Source organism: Odontesthes bonariensis, chromosome 16 (assembly GCF_027942865.1).
Source record: "Odontesthes bonariensis isolate fOdoBon6 chromosome 16, fOdoBon6.hap1, whole genome shotgun sequence".
Taxonomy (NCBI): domain Eukaryota; kingdom Metazoa; phylum Chordata; class Actinopteri; order Atheriniformes; family Atherinopsidae; genus Odontesthes; species Odontesthes bonariensis.
The window spans coordinates 17346107-17368458 of record NC_134521.1 but is presented as its reverse complement, the minus strand read 5'-3'; the positions used below and the strand labels follow the sequence as shown (position 1 = coordinate 17368458).

At 38.5% G+C, this 22352-nt stretch overlaps 1 protein-coding gene across 1 annotated transcript; it reads right to left on the bottom strand.

The window, feature by feature from the left end:
• Positions 1 to 2965: 2965 nt before the first annotated feature.
• Positions 2966 to 20445, bottom strand: umodl1 (uromodulin-like 1). The gene is made up of 17 exons (XM_075487204.1): positions 20370 to 20445; positions 19955 to 20197; positions 19533 to 19691; positions 17608 to 17735; positions 17248 to 17431; positions 16374 to 16514; positions 14083 to 14355; positions 8536 to 8793; positions 8007 to 8119; positions 7680 to 7899; positions 6579 to 6716; positions 5850 to 6469; positions 5567 to 5727; positions 4332 to 4568; positions 3519 to 3675; positions 3295 to 3379; positions 2966 to 3154 (listed from the first exon to the last, which is right to left on the bottom strand). Exons 1-17 carry the CDS (start codon positions 20443 to 20445, stop codon positions 2967 to 2969), a joined length of 3381 nt encoding a protein of 1126 aa, XP_075343319.1. The 3' UTR covers position 2966.
• Positions 20446 to 22352: the final 1907 nt, after the last annotated feature.

Sequence of the window (22352 nt, the reverse complement as noted above, 5' to 3'; positions counted from 1 at the left end):
AAGTACAATTAGTTAAAAAGTTGAACAATAGTATAATAATCTATTGTTATTATTATTGTTGTTGTTGTTAATATTATAATAATCCATATTATAGATTAGGGATGTACCAAATGGATTTTTTCCCATTTATTGCAGAGAAAAATTAAGTATGATTCCTAGAAAATACCTAAACAGTTATATGGTATTTCAGCCCCATATTTTTCCTGTGACTGAGCAGAAATTCATTCATATAAAATGATCGAGTAACGTCTTTTAGACCTTAATTCTTAATGTAAGAATTAAACAAGTAACTAAATTACAGCTTCAAAAGACATTTTTTTGCCTGTTAAACCATCACCAAACTGGGACTTTCTCGGGCCAACAAAATTTTTGTGCCCAGCGAAATCAGATCAACATAATGTCGACAACACTGCGCACTCTTTACACAATCTAGTGATTAAATGAGGGAGTGTGTTCAAACAGAGGCTTCTTCAGCACTTCAGAGAAAGCAGGCATCTGCGAAACAGAAGGTCAATGGTTCGACTCTTGGCTTCCCAAAAATGCATGTTGAAGTATCTTTGGGAAAGACGCTGAACCCACTAATGCATCCATTAGTGTGTGAATGTGTGAAAGAGAGAAAAGCACCGTGTAGCCTTTAACATTAGATAGAATAAGACATCCTGTATGAGTGTGTGTGAGTGGGTGAATGTGGCTTGTAGTGTAAAAGCGTTTTGACTGATCAACAACACTAAGTGTTACATACATGTAAATACAGTCCATTTAGTAATAGCCCTGCACAGTGACTGCTCATAATGACAGTTACTTTTCTTTTCATACTACAATAATATAATTACATGTTGCGACTTCAGAAAACAAACTAAAGGTCGCAATGAGTCTGGAGTTGGGAGTTTGATTTGTCTGGCACGCTGATCAAAACATTCACTGAGATCCAGAAAGATATGTTTGATAAAGAAAATCATCTTAATACAATGTGCCCCAATGAATTAACAAAGAGGCCAGTTATAGCAATCTTAAAAAGAACGAAGGTGGTGGTCAACAAAAAAATATGGCAACAAATGAGCCATGCATATCAATGTCTATGTGACCACCCCATCCAAAGAAATAACTAACCTCTATAAACCTTCATAAAATTCATAACAAAATGACCTTCCTCAAATTCTTGGCTCCCATTTTTCTATTTAGGGATTAATAAAATGTTGTTAAATTCTTTCATTTCAGTTAAATGTCACTCCATCTGTCTCCCACTTTTCTGTCTGTTTCCAGCCATCACTATCACATAACATACTAAGTTATATTCCTCCACTTAAATACATATATGCAGTTAATGTGACTACTGAGAGTCACATTGCTTATAATATTCACCAGATAACACAATCACACCTCTGGTGTTTAAAGTTTACACATCCATTGCTCTGTCCCAGGTGCTTGGAGGAGGTCCTGAGCTGCTCCATAAAAACACAATCAGGACAGTTAATTAGTAATGACCTGTGTGAGAGAAAGCCTTTGGAGATCCCTGCACAGGCAAATATACACCCATGCACCATAAAGCCTGATGATGGATTGTGTCTTAAAGATGTCCTGACCTGGCTGTGCGGAGAGAACAAGGAAGACAGGTGAAAAAACAGGAAGGACTCAGGAGACATGGCTCATGTTACAGCTCTGCAGTCTTCCAGAATATAAACGTACATGAGCAAACATCTCCAATGTCCTCCTCTTAATCTCAAGGGCCTGATTCATTAAAGCGGCAATAACTCCCTAGACTATATTTACCAATGGGGACTGATGCTAGCTGTGGCCAATCTATGTGCATGCGAGGGTTATGAATAATCAAACAGTTGCTCTTTTTAAAATCATTGTCATCCAGAGCAGATTAATGCTGAACTGCGAGGCAGAGGCAATGTGGGGACATCAATAAGTAGTTTCACATCAATTATAAAGAAACACATTTCAGCCAATTTCATGCTTTTTAACAGCAGAAGTCCCCTGTTTTTCATCTTCCCTTTGATTTCTGTTGCTCCGTCTCCCTCTTTTTGTGTGCTGAGTTGTTGCCATGGAGATGGGTTGCCAGGTTTCAGACAGTGAGGCTGAATGGGTTAACCAAGAGGAGGAGCATTTACAGCCCTCCAGATGGTGGTAAGCCCTCCTCCACCACAGGTCTCCAGGGACCTCCGCTCAAAGAGAAAGCTTGTCTTGTTTAGTATTCAACCCCTGATCGTAGTCAGCAGTGTGGGATTCTGGGAAGTGTGCATGGGAAAAAGCTGGATTCTTCCCGTCAACCCTGCTCGACTGAAAAAGGAAAGGATCATTTTCTCAACCACTGATCTGTAGAGAGATGTGATACTCCTACCCCCCTAACTCCCACCCGCCACCCCACAACCTCCACCCAAATCACAGAAAAAGAGAGATGTTGCATATAACATTTTAATTTTCGTATGTGTCCTCATACATTTTGTTAAACGGTGTTGTATAAACTATAACTGTACTGTATTGCAGGTACTATAGGTTCAGTATATTTGAGTATCTGAGGGTGATCATTTTCATGTAGATATGAAATACAAGCTATTTAAGAGCAAATTTATAACGTAAGAGCCATATGTAGTGACATATTCTTCATATTTATCATCATCTGTATTATGAATTCATAATATATTTCATCTTAGCTTCAGTCAAAATGTTTCTCTGAACTTTCAATACATAAACTCTGACAATGTCTTCCATACAAGTTCTTTAATTCATTATCTTTGTTTGTTATTTTTACTTTAAATTAATTCAATCATAGTATAATTCTAATATACTGAATATGTGCAGAAGGGTTTATTGAAATCTGAATATACTCTATATATCATAAATTGTTTAATGTACAAATATTCGCAGTGTTTAGGAACTTAAATAATTCACATTTAATGCAACAATGACACCTAGTGGTAGCTGTACTGTAATAGCCAAGCATACTTTTTCCTGAACTGCTAAGTGTTAAAGACAAGGTAGGTGAAGTTCTCCTGCTTGGGTTTGGTATTGAAATTGTAGTGTCCGATGCGGTTCCTCTGGTAGAAGAAAAGGCAGGCAAATCCAAAGATGAAGAAGAGCGACAGGCCAATTCCAAGACAGGAAAAGCCGACTATATGAAGAATACCAATCGTCTCCTCCAGGTCCTCTGCAAGAATATACGAGTCAGATTAAACCAATGAAAATTTGTAAGTATAAGGTAAAGAGGAAAAATAAATATGCTATAAGAGGCCACACTGTTCATTTACTCACAAATGTTTTCCTAGCAGATACTGTAAAAGTACTCACCTTCATCTCGCCTCAGTATAGGGCCAGAAGAGCCAGAATACATTCCAATGGTGTTTGCAGCCCGAGCTGTTCTTTGTTTACAGTCCTGCAAGAAAACATGAGAATATTGTATAACATGAATATTCCAGCAGAATAGATGCTACATCCTTCAGTCTGAGCCTGGAGTGTCAGTTATTTCAGGCTGTAACGCTGTATCTAATGTGTATGGAATAGAAAGTACTCACAGGAACACAGTCATCAGATCCAATCTGCACACAGATCTGGACCTGGCAGTGCACGTAGACTACATTCAGGTTGACGAAGGAGAATATTTGTACGGACACACGGGAAGTGGTCGAGTTTCCATTCATCAGCACTTGCGTGTAAATGTTCCGGGAGCAGCTATAGAGAAACAGATAAGAAACTGACACCATAACATCGACTAAAGTATGAAACAGTGAAGAAATGTTGACTACTGAATGCAAAGTAATACCCCTTTGTAACTGTTTGTCACTATTTGTTTTTTTAACATTGCACTAAATAGTTTAATTTGAAATTTGGGGCTTCAGGTCAAGCATCAGAAAATGGCATCCTCTCAAAATGGCTGCAGAGTTGCTCCTTCTCAGTGACTGTGGAGAAGGTAATTTCATCACATTTTATATATTGGTGCAATTTATCTCAAGACCGAAGTTGCACAAATGGATGAAGCGTAACTGTGTTACAGTTCAATGAAAATTAAAACATTTTGGGAAATGGACTTTACATTCTTGCAGTAAGGGAACTAATCCCTCCAACAATGTCTACCTGCCAGCACTTCTAAACTTGTTGGTAAATATAATTTATTCAAATTATTCGTGTAAATTTGTAAGTGTAAAATGAAATTATCTTCTTGCGACGAAAAATAATGATAAATAACTTGATTTTGAGATAAAAGATCAAATTAAGAGGCTTTATTATGGATCTCAACCCATTTAGACACTCTATAATTGAGTGAAAGAAAGAGTACATATATTGTGATTATTCCTAGAATTAGTGGTCATAATGTAGCAGGAGCAGACCTGTTCTCAATGAAGGTGTAGATGTAGGAGTCTGCAGGATTTGGGGTGGGAGTTGTCCAACATTTGTTGATGACAACTTTAATCTTCTCTGAGGTGCTGTTCAGGCTGACCTCCACCACCAAAGCTTGCTCTGGGGACAAGCTGTAGTTTTGGGGCAAAGGTGCTGTACCATTCATCAGCTGCACCATCACCTGGAATGATCCCAAGCCTGTGATGACATCTTTGATCATTTCAAACCTACAGATGGGTGAGATTGTAATGCATATACATATTACAAATGGAAAAAGATGGAGTTGAATTAAACAAAATTCAAGAGACTTCTTGCTATTATCCAAATGGCTGTGGTGATGGCTGTTTTCATAACTTTGGGTAACTAACCAAATGAAACACCCAGAACCTTTTTATTGCAAGTAAATAAATACTTTTCAAGGAGTTTGACATTTAGGGAACTTGAGCCAGCGGTCAAGCCATGCTTTGTCACCAGCAGCTATAAACTGATCAATTAACACTCTATATCCCACTTGAATTATCCATTCAAACATTTAAGTGTAAGTAATTATTTCGTATATGAACTTAAAGATTTTACTGATTAGTGATCATAGTTTCCAGAAGGGTCTAGCATGTAACAAAGTACCAAAATATCCTTAACTTTTATGAATTCATGGTAAAACATGGCCTTGCTTAGCTCATAGTAGCTGCAAGGGCTCCTAAAATAAATATAAAACAACAACAGAGAAACAGTTTAATGATAACAGTGGATAAATATTTTTGCTTCAGTAATATAGAAGTATGTAGTTCTTTAGCAACATTTAGTAGTATACACACAGGAGCCTGTTTAAAAGATGAGAGGATAATTAACATTTATCTTGGTATCTCCATTATTTATACAATTGCTGAAACGCTCAGATATGAATCCCTGTGCAGGTGCAACAGTATCTCCGGACACCTGTGTTTCAGTTGTGTAAAATCAGAAATAGAGGAAATAGAGTAAAGACTGGGTTTAAAATCTTTAAACAGATCTTTGTAGATCTTTTCAGTGACATAACTGAATCTTTTGTGTTGTTTTAATCAAACAGTGTTCCGTTCTGAGACAAACTGTAAGAAGTGCACTCTGTGCACACAGTTTTTGAAAGAATGTGTGCTACGACTTAATTTGTACCATTTGTACTTCTTTGAACTATTTTTGAAAAGATGTAAAAACATATAGAGTAATACTAACAGTAGGAGAACCATACCCCATGGAGCCGAAGTCTGTAGAGATTAACATGCTCTTTGTGTAGGTGCACATGATGGGGACTTGGAGCTGTATCCTGGGAACCTCTACTATTCCACTAGGTGATGTGTAAGAATCCATTTTGTTGAACAATGTTACATATGCTGTGTAAGAGGTTTCATTCTGAAAAAGCAGATGAATGAAGCATTGAAAGTCATTCTTAGAGTTCATTTAAGTCATTTTTGGAGACCAAATACATGTTATCTGCTAAAAATGCAAGTATTCAGAAGAAGAAAAAAACTTACATGCACAAGCTGAGTGGCACACTCATCCCAAGCCACTGTCAGCTGAACATGGGTAGCATTGCCTCCATTGATCCCACATCCCCACATGCCCAAGTACAGAGCACTTTCCTGGATGTTGGCGTTCCCAAGAAAATCTCTGGCAACAGTCACAGTGATGGCAGCAATTCTGCACTGGATTGAGAGGACTCCTATCATGGAGACATTAGCGGCTGATCTAAGGGCCAAGGAGGTGGCCGTTGGGGTAGCTGTGGTGACTGTACTGGCCATTGTTGTTGTTGGGGTTGCTGTGGTGACTGTACTGGCAATGGTGGTTGTTGGGGTCGTTGTGGTAACTGCAGGGGCCGTAAAGACTGTTGTTGGAGCTGTAGTGGTTATTGGAGTATTAACGTTTATGGATGAGACTGTAGTTGTCGTTATTGATGTAGGAGTGGTGGTTGTAATGGTTGAGGTGGCGGAAGCTTCAGCAAAAGTTGAGGCTCTTGTGGAAACCACTTCATGTGTCACAGAAACAGGGGTTATAGCTGGATCAGAGGCTGAGGGTATCATCTGAGAGATAGGAGTCGTGCTAAATGTGGGAAACATTGCCATTGGTGGTGCCGGTATGTCCAATGTAGCATTTGCTGAATAAGGCATAACAGTTATTAACATATGTAAAGATATTCTGATATTATCGGCAAATATGATTTGTAAAAAATTTATCTTTTTCACTACTGTACTTTGAGACTCTACCTTGACAGTTGTGTCCAGGCCTTTCTGGGTTGTTGTCTATAAATCCATCATGGCAAACACAAGTGTAGGAGGCCCAGGTGTTTGTGCATGTTGCCCACTGAGAACAGTCATTCTCCCCTGAATCGCACTCATTAAAATCTATTTGAAAAAAACAAAGCAAAATGTTTTTCGATTCACTGTCATTGTTCAGGCACATAAGAGGAAGCACACACCCTTTTGCCACTCATTTTAGTTTATTGCACAAAATATATCCTTGTATGCCCTGACCTGTCTCTGCTCTTCATTAGTGGTGTGCCTACGCTGGAGAATCAAATATAATCTGTAGTCTCAGATTTAGTTTACAGTCAAATTATGACACCTGCACCTCATGTATCAGTGTGATGCCTATAAATCGCAGTCAATCATGTCCAGTCTTGTGTTGTAATGTCTCATTTTTTGGCTGATGTCCAGGCTTACCAGGAAACTTGCCTGCTTGCAAGATTGAACATGCTCTTGAGCTGACTTCAGCTAATTCAGCAGCCTTCTGTTTCATAACTAAGGTTGGAGCTGCCTTAAGTTTCTTCAAAGAATGTTGACGTGCTTTGAAAGCGCGTGATTTCTACAAGCACTATTAAAGGCTACTTGTTAGAAGTGAAATGTGGAGCAGTGTTGAGTAAAAGCTGTTTCTGAGTTGGACGAGAGAGTGTTAAAAATAATATTCCTTAGTATACTACATCATCAGTTAGGATTCAGTGTTTAATTACCTTTTACAAAGGTGTTTAGCTGCCACAAGACATCTATGTCTACTTGACTATATCAGCACCTTTTTACTTTGTACGTTGAATACATCAGTACGTTCCAAGTTATTATTTTGATTTGGATGTTGACATTGATCTTCGTGGGGAAGCTGACAATTATGAAAACCACTATTTGACCTTTTGCCCAGGGTTTGAAGTCTACAACCTCAATTTTCTCTTAGTTCCTCAAAATATGTTGTCCAACTGTTTTCACAAGCTAAACTGCACCAAGTCAACTTTGAGTTGATTTTCTTTTAGACACATAGTTTAGTTCTAATCTAGTTCTTCAAATCATAATCAAAATAAATATTAAAAAGAGACATACCACTGATTCTTGTGTTGTTTATATCCACAGTGTATTTGGAGCTGTTCAGCAAGGAATGCACCAGGGCTGTCGACACATCACTTATGCCTTGGCTTTGACTTGGGCTGAATATTATGGTGAAGTCTACCACCACGCTACCCAGGGAAAAGCCTCTGATTTCAATCCTCATCCCGCCTGAGTCCAACATCTCCTTCACATCAGGAGACAGAGTCTGGTAGATCTGTTGGTGATCAAGGAATCATGACAAGTGTCGGGAGTAATCAGAACTTTTAGAGGCATTATAAAAGATTACATTTAGCCACTGAATAATGCTTATATCAAACCTACCTCCTCAATAAAACTCTCTGTTAGGTTTCTATAGGCCGGGCTGCTGGTGTTACTCAGTTCGGCTGTGAACTGGATGTTGGTAAGTCGTGTTGTGGCGTCAAGAGTCTGAGCATCTACAAAGAAAATCTTTGTTTGGCACAATAACAACATTTTCCACAGTGAAATGTCAACACTCTGTCTTTTCTTTGTCATACATTCAGTCATAAAGGACAATTTTATCACTTTACTTTTACTCCATGAGGGTGGAATCAGTATTTTCAAAATTGTGAGTTAGTCATATCCTTCGTTGGAGGCAAAATACCGTTACAATCTTTTTGTCTTATTACTAAACAAAAGACAGAAGAAATACTTGCACTCACAGATGACAAAAGATTTGGCCTCTCAGACAGGTTGAATCAATCTCAAATCCTCACACTAATATTTACATACAGTCAATATGATATTATCTAGATTATGATGAATAAACGTTAAGAAAAAATACTGAGCATGATAAAAAAATCTTCTTATCAAAGTAAAAATCAGCTCTTACCAGTCCTGACCAACATATGATGAGTGACTCCTTCACCTCCACAGATACAAGGTGTGACAGTGACGTTGTAGAGCACCCCAGACTGCAGTCCGATTATCTCTATCATCATCTGGCTTGTCTCCGAGGAATTAATATATACTGCCCCCCTACTTAGAGTTACCCGGAAAGTCTGGTTTGTGTGAAACTGGCTTGACCAGAAGACACAGATGGAAGTTCCAGTGATGTTGGCAGACCATAAGCTGATGATGCTGGGAGGAGCTGGAAGGGTGTGAGAAGGATGGAGCAGACAGGGGTTATCCATCATTGTATGTGGATGAGGAAATGCCTATGGCTATTTGTTCCATTACAGAGCATTTCATATCAGTGCAGTTAATAATACAGTACCGTTCCCACCTTATTATTGCTCAGGGACACGAAAAAGAGGGAAACAGCTAACCTAACTCTATCTATCTTGTAGCTACAGCCTGACCAATTTGTTGTTTAGTCCCTTTTGACAGTTGTTGACACCCTTGGCTAGGGGTTTAGGTGTTCATTGTACAACTCTACATCTCTCAGGTAGGGAGATAGGTAGAGTTTACTCAGCAATGCTCACAGCTGAGTCGGCAGCAGTGCAGAGTCAAGCAGAGTCCATTTTTTTTCCATTTTCTACTTTATGAGATAGGTATCAGCCTCAGAGAGTTACTCAGAAAAGCTCCGCTGAACCACTGCGCATCCCTATGATAATGTTATGGTAAATTCTATGTGTCTTAGAACTGCTTTAGAAACCCCCACAACAGGTTTTCCAATCTGCATCACCATTTGCCTCATGTACCATGTGCCGAGACACAATAATTGTATTTCAGAGTGTGATGGGTTCACAACAGCTAAGATGCCACTGAGCTCTATAACCAAAAAACATTCTTTATGTGTCATTTCTTTTCATGTCAGCAACTTTCTAATGAAGTTTCTAGACTGAGTCTTACTCAGTTTTGATGGTATTGCTCTGACAAACCTGTCCTCACTGACATATAAAAACCTTGAAAAGCTGCCTGTCAAAGTCATCATTGAACTTACTCAAATCCATTCACACACAGAATGGCAAGATGATACCAAAAGCACCAACGCAGGTGCAGCAGCCAAACGTGTACATGTCAATCTGTGAAGATGAGGGTCGCGACTGTGTTGGAAAAATAAAGTATTTCAGTCCATGATCATTTTCTAGTCCTACGCAATAAGTTTTGATTTTTAACCATGACCAAGTTAAGTTCTTCGCTAAACCCAACCAGGAAGTGACCAGAGCCCTTTTTCACACATCAGTTGCAGCTTATCAGTACAAAAAACATGTCTTTAATCTTCACTGTTCCTCTTTGGTAATACTGAGTGGGATCAGCTCCATATCAACGTGGGCCCACATGCATTAGATGACGCAAAATGCTGCCTTACCCTTTCACACAAAGTCCATTTAGCTTCTGTTACTAACTCCTTTTCATCTCAGAGGCATATAAGCAGCAGATCAACCTTGGCCTCCTATGCCGCCTATGTACTTTCAAAAATTACACTGATGTGCAGCGTAGAAGCACTGGCTCGAAAGTCATATGTAAAATGGCTTCAACTTGGTTACAGGTATCCAATGCCAATGATGCTGGTGGTGGCATCATTAAAAGAATGTATTCTTGCCTAAACCATGATATTTTTCCAACCTTAACAAACTAATATCAATGCTGCCTAAACCTAACCAGGAAGTTGCAAAAGTATTTTAGTAAACATATATGATGTACATGCAGTTTTTCTTTCCATTTAGCATAAGATAATCCGGATAATGTCATTTTCACTGATCAACTGACAACAAAACAGTCTGTGAGTGAGGTAACAAAGATGAGAATTTAAGGTTAAATATATTTCTTTGTAAAATTGGAGAAAAAATATCACAGTTGCTGATATTTACTGCTACTTAATGTACACTGTACACTTGAGTGGTAACATGAAATTGGAAAAGAGTAAACAGTGAACAGCAGCTCTTTGGGTAATGGCAGAGGTGATATTTGTAGGATTTAAAAAGCTTTTCCCAGTGGACATATAAAATGTTCTTTCTCTCAGATAAAAACTAAACCAGCCAACAGCAGTCCCAGTCACATCAGTCATGTGGAAAAACAATTATACCCACTCTCAGCTGTAAGGTTTTCCATATCTGGACATAAATAAAGAATCCCCCATACTTGGTCTTGAGATGAGCTACATTCATCCTCAGATTAACAACACATGACATGTTACACTGTGTTGATATTCATCTGACAAAAACTACGCCAAAATACAAAAATAGTGTGCTATTATAACAATAGATTATAAGGTCATTTCGAAATTATTTGGAATCCATTATTCTCTAGAGAAAAGATTATTCTCAAGTGGAAAGCATTCAATACAGTTGTCGATCTTCCCAGGGGTGGATGTCCCTGCAAGCTCCCCAAGGTCAGACCGTGCAATGCTCCCAGAAACTGTAAAAACTCCAAGAGCTTCATCTCTGACTCTACAGGCCACAGTTACAGCCTTAGTTGTTGAAATGGTCCCTTCCTCAACCTGACTGAAATGCTGTGGTGGAGCCATTAAAGAGCTGGGCATAAATGAGTGCTGCAAACCTCAGTGAACTGATGCAACGTTGTTAAGAAGAGCATGATGCATGCGAGACTGATAACGTCATACAGAAAACAATCATGTCATGTTATTGCTGTTTAAGGTGCTTCTGAAAGCCACTTAATTCGCAGCTTCTGTATTCTGGCTCAGTTTTTGTCTATAACAGTGTAATCTGTCACATTTTGTTGTTCATTTTAAGTTTGCATTTACCTCATTTTAAGGACCTGGTAAGGATCAAATACTTTTTTTATCATGTCCTGATTTTTTACATCTGATAGCTGAAAGGTGTGTTTTCTTTTTCATGATCATTTTACCTGCCAAACTATTTTTGTGATAGTTCTCAGTGTCATGGTTCACAGTTTCCGAGGTTTGCTGAAGATCTTCGGGTTAGTCTTGTTTTACTTATGATTGTTGGTTTTGTGAGCTGTTAGTCTGTGTTCCTTGTATATTCTGTTTAGTCAGTAGTTTTCTTTTGAACTTGAGTTTTGTGTTTGGATCCTGAAGTGTTATTTCCCGTTATCTGCTCTAGATGTCCTCAGTTTCCCTTCCCTTCCCTGCAGATTGCCACATTAGCACCTGTTCTCGGTTCCTGATTTACTCACCTAGTCGTTCCTCCTAATATATTTACTCATTGTTTTTTTTGTTCTCTGCTAGATCCTATCTGAATGTCCCTTATATTTCACTGTTTACTATCAGTAAATAATAAAAAGGGAACTTTTATCTGCAGCTTTGCAACCTTTAATTCGTTTATGTTTTTTATTTATTTTTGGACTTCCTGCTTTGCGGCGCCTTTTGTTCGTTCTTTGATTAAGTTATTAAGCGTATTCTAGTTCTACCAGCACAGCTTCTCGTGTTTAACTCGGCACATGGATTCTAGACGTAAGCATTACACCCAATACAATATGTAAGTCCAGGACCACACGCAAACACAAATGAACGGGCTCACAATGCAAAAACAATAGCCTCATTGTTGCAGCTGAGAACCAGTTGCACAGGCTGAACCAGTCTTTGTCTTTGAGGTCTCTTCCCTCTTCCCTTCATTTCAGATGAAGCTCACCTTTGTGATGCTTGGTGAAGTTTATGTAATGAAGTATCTGCAGATTTTACCACAGAGACATCACCTTCCTTCAGTCTCAGGGGCCTGTAATGACTATAACTAGGGATGTTATTACCTTCTGCCTGCTCCAACACTTGTGATTGTTTCGTCATCATTACAACACATTATGACATTTACACTGTTGTGACAAACCGGCACTTATCCTGAGCACTGCAAAGTCTTTTAACGTGCAGCTTAGTGTGAGGATGTTAAAAGTTATTTACCTCAGGGACCAGACTTTGTGTTGTGTGGGACCATTACAAATGCACTTTGCTCTACTTTTGCTTGTTATTTTAGATTTTTTTAGATTTTTGGTTAGGTTAAGAAATATATCCTGCTTTAGGTTACATACACTCTTCGACAACATTAACCACATGTTTGAGGGGAAACCTTTCTCCTCCATGGCAAGCTTCTTCATCTTAGTTACAGATTAAACAAGATCCACAACAGTCGCTATGCAATTATGGAAACTTTGGCTTCTGTCTCATGGTGTCTATTCCAGATTCTGAGGAACTTCTATTAAAGTCTATCGGACTATCCTATGTTCAGGTCCTAAGGATGTGCTTATATGTGATGAGATGGGGGAAATAAGGGAATAAGATTATGTTATTTGTTGTCTAATTTAATTGTGGATTAGTTGATTTGATTCGTTGCTTCTTGTTTGTTGTGGAAAAGCCACAAGTTAACTTTTTTTAATATCAAATATTTTGAGTAATTGCCACTACATTCCACATATCAGGCATGTGTGTCCTCAAATCACACATCTTTCAGACCATGCTTACAAACGTTTTTATCATTATCTAACCCTGATATGAGGCGGAAATGGAAAAAAGAGCCACATGATTTACAGTAAAACAAAAAAGACATTTTTCAGTGTGATCGTGATTAATATTTCTGATTCTGTTTCCCAGGGACAATTTTAACAGTACACTCTTATTTACAGGGATTGTGGCTGCTATCGTAAATAACTGCAGCCGTGCATTGTGCGTAATGACCATAGAAGTCCTCTCTAGTGAGACTTTAACAAGAAAATAGATATTTATAGATTGGTCTGATTTATTCATATGTTTCTGTAGGGCTGTCAGGCGGTGTGTCCATCCATTGCAGATGAGACAGAAGTTGTCCGCCTCCATCATAAACCTGGTGTATTGTGTGAGCACGTGCACATTTTAGCTGCTGGTTTATAATCCAAAAGTTTTTGTTCCATTTGTTCTTTCAGATCATCAAATAAACGTGCATTTTTTCACTGCCTCCCTGAAGATTGTCTCAGCTTTACGTTTGACGAAACGGAGCTTCTTTACCGTTGCTTTCATGATCATGCCTGTTGGTTCCAGTGCAAACTATGTCTTGATCTACAAATGACAAATTAGAGGAGTGTCCACATCCATTTACAACTAAAAATTAAAAGTGGAAATCAGGTTTGTGCGTATAGTTTCTAGATTATTGAGATTTGTAAAAGAGTACCATGCGGCACACACAGATTTATAAATCTGGAGAGCGGAATGCTTTTGTACATTTCACAGTTTTAGTCATGATTTTACACATAGTTTTATGCATCTGCTCCATGGTTTTGGGGAATTCACTGCACGCTCCCCACACCTTTGAAACTCCTGACAAATCTGTTAAATGAACCATTATTGATCTAAGATAGATTCCATGTTAGAGCACAAGCGCATTCATTCATCTTCATTCGTCCAAGTGTCCAGATCCTTAAAGTGGCATCCAGAAACAGCCCCATAAACAGGTAACTTTATGCTTTTTTTTTAAACTATTTTATAGCTTTACAAAAAAAAGAGTCATTAGTTGATTCTTCATGCTTAAGATGAAAATAAAGTATTTCTTACGACATGTTGCTGATGGCAAAGGCGACTCTGCAGCTGACCTCATGCTGGTGTAAGGTGCAGAAGTTGTCCCCAGTGGAGCATGTGATAAATTACTAGTGACAGAACTGGTGTTCCTCAGAGCTGTCATCATGTTGGTCTCAGAGGATATGAAGATACCCATGGTGCCATTTTCTGGAGGGTCCTGTGTGCTGTTGAAAGTTGGTGTAAAGGTTGTGTTCGTCGGTGGAAGGTGGGTCAGCGGGAGCTCTGTGGTGGTCGGCACCCTGATGTCAGCTGGGAGCAAAGATTACAAATGTTTTATAAGAGTTGCTTGGGTGAAGTCGGTTGCACTCTTTTGTTTATCAGATGTCTCAACACAGGTTTACAGCTTGACTTGTGCACAAGTTGCCATCACAGCAATAACATCTGAGAAATCTGGATTTCAGAACATGAAAAGCATAATATATGAATCCATCCATTTTCATCATAAAACTGCTAAACCAGAACTGTTTAGCAGCAAGAATCCTGTATCAGACAAGAATGGGACAACATTCTTCTCCCAAAGGTCCAGCAAATGGTCTCCTCAGTTTGCAGATGTTTACAGACTGATGTTAAAAGAAGAGGGGGATGCTACACAGTGGCAAAAATGTCCCTGTCACAACTTCTTTGAGCCATGTTGCTGTCATCAAACTCAAGATTAGCTAGAATTCTTTTTCACGAAATAGTAAACTGTCTCACTTTCAACAATTGTTTTCTGTGTTCTTTTTTTAAATAAAATATCTGTTTATTAGATTTGGAAGTCACTGCATTCCATTTATTTTACATTTCATACAGCGTCCCAAATTCATTAGAAATCGAGGTTGCATTTCAAAGAGGTGTCAAAGAGCACTTATCGTTCTTGCTCTAATTTCTTCTGCTCTGGTTTTATGCCAGATGCTGCATTCCCTGTCTCTGGATCACACCATAGAAGATATTTGTATACCAAATTAGAATAGACATAAGGCCTTGCACACACACATCGCCATCAATATATGACAAAGAATACGGAAACTGAAACTGTTTGCATTCAAATGTTTGTGAATCAACTATTAACCTCAAAGAAAAGCTTGATGATGAAGCTTGCGTTGTCACTAACTGTAACATTTGTCAGTTAGAACTGTGTGGGACTTTCCTGTCTTTTTGGAAAGCCCCAAACAAACCCCCAAAGGTGGATGAATCTTAACCCAGTGAACGAGGGATGGCAGAGGTGCCAATGTACACAACAAAGCATCTGTAGTCATGTCAGAAAGGAAGCACACCCTCTTTCATTTCTAGTGTTTTCAGTATCGGATCATAATGGAAAGGGATCTTAATATTACACTGAGAGTCATTTGTATCAGATAATCTCTGCCAAAACGTTGAGGCATTCCACCCTTACTGTTTCCATTAATAAAGAGGGTAAATATCAGCCAGGTGCTGCTAATTCATTTGAACTTGATTAACTGATTGTCAGCAGGTGTGAGCACACAACTGTCCTGTGCAGTGGTGGAGGGCTGATGATTTTAAACTTGTTTTTCAGCCACAGGACCTGGACTGAGACCTTAACAGAGCCGTGCAGAAACAACTGCAGAAAACCTGAATGACATAAAGCAAACTGAAGAAGAGTGGGCTCAAACAATGAGAAACCAATGACGTAATCAGCTACATTTCTCACAAGGCTAAACTTGAGTGTGTTGTATTGTGTGTTCTGCAAGCTGTCAAATCCATGGATGTTGGTACATTTTCACACACTGTTTAAGATGTTTTATTGAATTAATCATGATTGGGAAATGTGTCATGCTTTGCTCTTAATCGTAGGTTATAGCTGATATGTATCTAATCCCTTTTTTCATATTGTTATGATGGAGGAAGAAAGAGGGTGTACTTTCTTTTCCACATGACTGTAATGTGCACAGTGGACTAATATAAGAAATTGTGTCATTGTCACGTTTTACCTTCTTTATGTGTGAAAAGTACACACTGTAGCATGACTTCAACAGAGACGTGACAAAAGATTTTGGTCATGTAACAGGCTTCTAATTATATTTGGATTGGATATAGTGGCAGCTGGTTTTCTAGAGTCAGTCTCATATTACTTTCAAACAATAAACATCTTGTTCTGGACAAATTCTATAAGTTAATTGTGTTATTAATTACATCATTTTTCGAATAATCTTGTATTTTAAATTGCAAACATAATTCACTGGCTGCACACACCCTGCGTAAGATGTATTGCAGTTTAACTTTGTACAGTTTCAATCATATTTGCACCTAATGCAGAAACACGGTCTCACCTGTACAATTAACTCTCGGCTCGTTGGGGTCAACATCAAAATATCCTTGATGGCAGAAACACTGATAGGAACCCATTGTGTTGTTACAGTCGGCCTGAAGAGAGCACTGATGAAGAGCAGGATGTGCACACTCATCCACATCTGCAGTTAAAAATGCAGACATCTAGTCACAAGGACATATGGTAGCTGTTTAATTTATTCAGCAAGGTTTAATAATTGCAAAATGTCATGTGACGTTATCACAAAGATCACAACTGATACTCTTAAATTGCATTATTTTGCACAAAAAACTGATAAAGGTTTAGGGTAAGAAGGCTGCTAGTTCATTTACAATGTGCAAGTCAAATTTGATCCACTTGTCTTCAATGTATCTTTAATTCAAAGGCTAAACCATTCAGACGTGTCTAAAAATAGGTACATTATTACACTCAGCTCAAGCGCTGATTTAAAGCCTTCGGTGTAGAGAAGAAAATTAACAGTCTGCAAGAAAACCTATTTGAAGTCAGCCTAATGTGTGCACATGATGGCAAGCTTGTTACTGTCTTTTGTGCAAACGTAACAAGTATGATTTATGATTCATACCTCTGTGTTTGTGCATGTGTGCATGTGTGCATGTGTGTGTGTGCAACAGCTCTTGTGTTATTTTCCGCTTTTGCAGGAAACATCCCACAGATGACTGTCACTCACACAGAAGTGGTGGGAGACGGAAACGGTGGTGCGACTGAGTCATTTTTTCCTGAACACCGTGTTCTCTGGCTCATGAATCATTCGCAAAACTCTAAAAGAATGTCATTTCTCTGCAGGAAACAAAAAAGCCTCAAGTAGCTTCACGGAGAGATCAGTGCTGCTCTAAAGAACATTGTTGTCTCCTCACCTTGCACCGTTACAGATGACACCTCCTGTATGTGTTTGAGAAGAAAATGCAGCTTTGATGTAATATTGGACATTGAAAGAGTGAGATTGCTCTCAATCAGCAGAGAGGTGGTAGTTCTGAAGGGATACAGGGGCCATGAGTTGAGGTAATAGATTGAAACCTCAGACTGCAGAGCTCCAGTTACCTGTAAGAAAAATAGGCGATAAGCTATTCAAATGTCTAATAAACATTATTTCCAAAGCATTTAAATTGTGGGGTTGGTTAGCCATTTGATCTTAGGATCTGTGTCTTATCACACAATTACCAGAGATCTTAATCAATATGGTGGAACCAGTTTATCAGCATTGGCAGTAGCGTTACCATTGCATGCAGCATTCTTGTGAGATTTAGAAGCCCATTTTCCTTTGACATCAGTTGCTGGTAATCTGTCTTCACTGTCAGTGTTGCATTCCAAAGGCTTTCTCCATTCTCAAAATAACTTCCTGAGCCTGAAAATTAAGCACCGCTTTGATCAAACTGCAGTTTTAAAAGTCATATTTTCCGAAATCAGTCAGATGTAGAAAATTGTTCAATTGAAAATAGACAGCTCAGTATCACAGGAAAACATAATAGGTCTGTTTGTCAACAGACAAAATGTGGTAATTGGTTGAAAAGTGAGAAATGGCTAAGTGCAGCCTGTTTTGTGATGGGGAACTTCCACTGACATGATTGTAACGACATTCTATGAGTTCTAAAATTGCATAAACACTAAAGAATATATTTTTCTACCTCTACCCATCAGCTTTTTATTTTTTACTCCCAACTCAAACCATTCATGAGTGACAGCAAAGAAATAAAGTGAAGACTCATGAGTGTATTGATGAAGGGATTAGTGACGGGTCTCAATCCCAGGATGAGACTCAACAGACTAACGCCATCCCCTACCTGTCCTCCTCCTTATAAGTGGCTAAATTAACAGTGTGTGTATGTTCTCATGAAGAAACAGGGCACAGGTGAACCACGTCATCATGCAGTTGAACGCCATCAACCTAATGCATTTTTCATAACATCATGTAATCATAGTAGTAAGAACATGGATGGACGTTGGAGTGTATACGTCGGGTCGTAGGCTGCTTCTCTGTAAAAACAAAATGAAGTTAGCTTGGAAAATGTGGTCAATTTTCAAGCCTATTTTTGTGAAAGAGCAACATTTTGCTCTGTGGACCAAATGATACACTCTGTTATAAGATCAGGCTGAAAAAGCACAAAGTTTGAACAGTAATGCTTTCCAAACTGATTTGTTCAGTTTTTACTGTCCAAATGGAATAAACTTTTCAAAAAATGAAATTATTGCTCATTGTTTTCATTTTTATTTAATCACAGTTCGACTGCACTACTATTACTCAGCCAGATTGGACCACAACCACTCCCAGAACCAAGCGCACCTATGTTACACATAACGTAATACCAGGCATTCATTTGTACGGCATGTTTAAAGTCATTAATAGGTTATTGTAGACGATGTCAATAGTGTCTTCTCTTATTTATGAGCTATTTTATTGATAAATGTATGAATATTTGTCATAAGCAGGTCTGCAGACTAGAGTAGTTAATAAATGATACACTGGCCTAAAGTAACTAAAAGGATTTCCTTAAATATGGTCAAAATAAGTTAAGTCTCCCTGTTCTTAACTGTTTCACTGCCATGCTTCTTTCTTTCTTTTCAATTTTGGGAGGGAAGCACAACATTTTTATTTATTTTTTTACTCCATTTATGGCTGGTAGGTGTAGTTACTTTAACACATAAGCCGATAAATAAAAAGAACATCATTAATATTGTTTTGAATAACCTAGTAATGAGTAACATACTAAACTTGATAAATGATTATATTGTGCCATAATATTAGCACAGCTGGTTCTGCGGATAACTGTAGTCTCCTGTGGTTTGGCAATAATGTTACAGTCCAACACTACATGCAAACATGGTACTTAAAATAATCAGCAATATTTTTTTTTTTGCGAATCTCCGAAGCAACAACCCAAATGTGACCAATTAAAAATCAAACAGGCAATTAACAATGGTTTGAAAAAATGGAAAATTCTATTTTATTGCCTATTTTTCTTTCTTTTTGGAAAGAAATGTAGATAATAAAAACTGAATAAATTGCTGCAAAGTGTTACATGAACCTTAAAGACATTTTTTTTTTTACTTTATACATAAGACAATCCTTCAATGAGCACTTGTTGCTTCAACCAGTAGCGGGTTTTTATAGTCTAATAATAGTACAATCAGGATGTATACTAACTTGTGGGATCGCAGCAGAGAGTGCAGCCAGATCTCTGGCAGCATTTCTGCCAGCCTGGGCAGTCTATATCGAACTCACAGTCCACAGATCTGGGACACAATCCATCTGAAATTGGACAGGATCCTGGCTTGGCAGAAAACTCGCCACTCCTGTTTACAGCTTCATTCAAAGGAAATAACATGTTACAGGCCATATATTAGCAGAGAGATATTTGTGGCACTGCAGATTCTGCTCCTCCAGCTGGTGTCTTGCACACAGTACCACACAATGAAAGGTCACTCTGACTGCTGGGATGTCTACAGCATGTGATGCTTTATCATCAGAATTTACAAATACACTTCGGCTGTCTAAGAGCAAAGAAATCTGTGCTGTTCTACAGTCATCAAACCAAGAGATGGATGAGTGATGCAGAGTATACTCACGCAGGGCACAGTAACGACCAACTTGGACGTAGCCATCGCAACACCGAGTCACCTGCTCCTTCACTGTCTTGTACTCAACCTGATGCACCATCTTGTAAAGGGTGACTGTGCATGTCGTCCAGAGGAGCCAGCCGCCACAAGGCTTTTTCACAGTATAGGCGACTGTGTGCACAACCAGGGAACTCACAGTCCTTGTTTCATTACGAGTGCATAGATGGTAGCCGGACAAAGACAGGCTATTTCCTGGAGTAAAATACATTTTGTGAATAACATTTATTTGTCACGAACAATACTCCTTGATTTTGACTTATAAAGCATTACAAACAGACTACAGATAGAAAAGCAAGACATAAGAAAACCAAATAAATGCCATGTCATGTTCTAATGTGAAGCTGTCATCAGCGTGGGGGCCTACCTTCAACCACAGTATTTTGTCCCCCACAGAGAACCAGCAGGGCCTCGGCCACCCAGATGGAGAACATCCAACTCATTTTTCACGGATCAGAATCTCAACTGTTCATTTAACCGCCACATTGTAAATGCATGTTTCACTTTGAGATGATGCTAACTCACTGTTCGGGGTGTATTCAAAGAACAAATCCTCTGTGGCTCTGTCTTTCCTCCACCCCTCGTTACAAAAACAGTTCCCTGATGGACCACTAAATACTGGCAGTCAACAGGCAATTATCAGATGAAGGTTAGTACTTTGACTAACATTCATGAATGCACTCAGATTACATCTAATTCCCCAAGAAATTTACAATATTTAGACCGCTCTGTACTGATGAGAAACAGAGAAAAGTATTTAGTCCAACTGGTTTTTGAAAAGAAGATAATGTCAGGTTTTGTTTTAATAAAATAGAAAAATAATTTTTTACTTGTTGTATTGCAGTGTCAGTAAACATGTTTATGGTGCCAGGCAAAGAGATGTGGGATGGGAGGAGTGAAAGTCTCTGATGACTTGGTTTCCACACAGGTAACCATGGCAGTGCTTGTTATGCTGCTGGCATTAACAGCGAACTGTGCTAGCAATTAATGTCATGTAAGGAGGAGTGAGAACTTCCCTGCCATTTTCCCACATGTCTACATTCTCTTAATGTGCAGGAGCAGCAGGATGCTGCAGCTCTTGGAAATGTGATTGATTTCTTAAAAAAGGAAGAAAAAAAAAGGATCAAAGCTTTCTGAATGTTCTACTCATATCACATATATAGACATATATTCATGTGTGAGGACATCTAATTTTTTTGGATCTTCTCATGCAGGTGTTTTCCTTCACAATGAAGGTTGGAAAAAAAATTATGGTAAGGTAATGAAGTGTGTAAATGGGCTTCATTGAACTGAGACTGCTTAAGTGATTAAGGAATAATTACTAAGCATATGTTGGCATGCTGATGCATCTGGGTGCAACGAAATGCAGGGCTTCAGGCCGAGACAACTGCACATGAATACATTCATATCACCGGATAAAAGTCTGCCTAACAAAATGTGGACTGCAGGCCTTTGATGTAACAAAAAAAAGTTCATCAGGAGTGGTACAGTCTTAATCACCCTTGCTGCACCTGATCATGAGACTGTTGCCAGGTACTGTCAGCTTTCCAAAAAGACTTCTGTAGGCCACATACAAACAGCAACAAGTCTGCTGTGCTATAGTGACTCCTTTTGAATCTCAGACCTAATTAGTTTCACTGGGGTTAGGAGCCATCTGCGTCATTAAACCAATTGAGGAAGATCCCTGTTGGCTTTTAGCAGTTATGAATTCAGTTCCCACAAATTAATGTCACAAAGCAGAAATATTCCTCTTAGAAATTAATGGATGGGGCTAGCGTTTTTAGGTTTTCAGAAAATATATAAAAACTCTACATCTCTCAGATAGATAGATAGATAGATAGATAGATAGATAGATAGATAGATAGATAGATAGATAGATAGATAGATAGATAAAACATTTATAAACAAAACAATATTATTAAGAAAGAATTACTAATAACAACAAATAATATTTACAGATGGTCCCAAGATAAGTGAGTTATGTAAAGATGTAATCAGGATTTGTTGTGGTTGGCTGTTTCCTGCCATACAATGTGCGATATTGTTCATCTCTTTTATACTTATTTTGTTTATTTGTTCTAGTTTTATTCCACTATTTTATCGATTATTGTTTAGGAGCTACGCTGCACATACCGACACTTGAGAAACTGTGTTTCGTTCTTATCGTGTCGAGTGGTTTGAATGACAATAACGCTGAGTCTAAAAGGCAGTGCCAGGAAAAATGTATATATCCTCCTGAGGGCCCACTAATGCATTTTTGTCCTCTGTAGGGGACAAATGTTTCACAGCTTTATTCAAAAAACAAAACGGTATACTAGTATAAAACCTGTTGTGCAAAAAATATGGCATA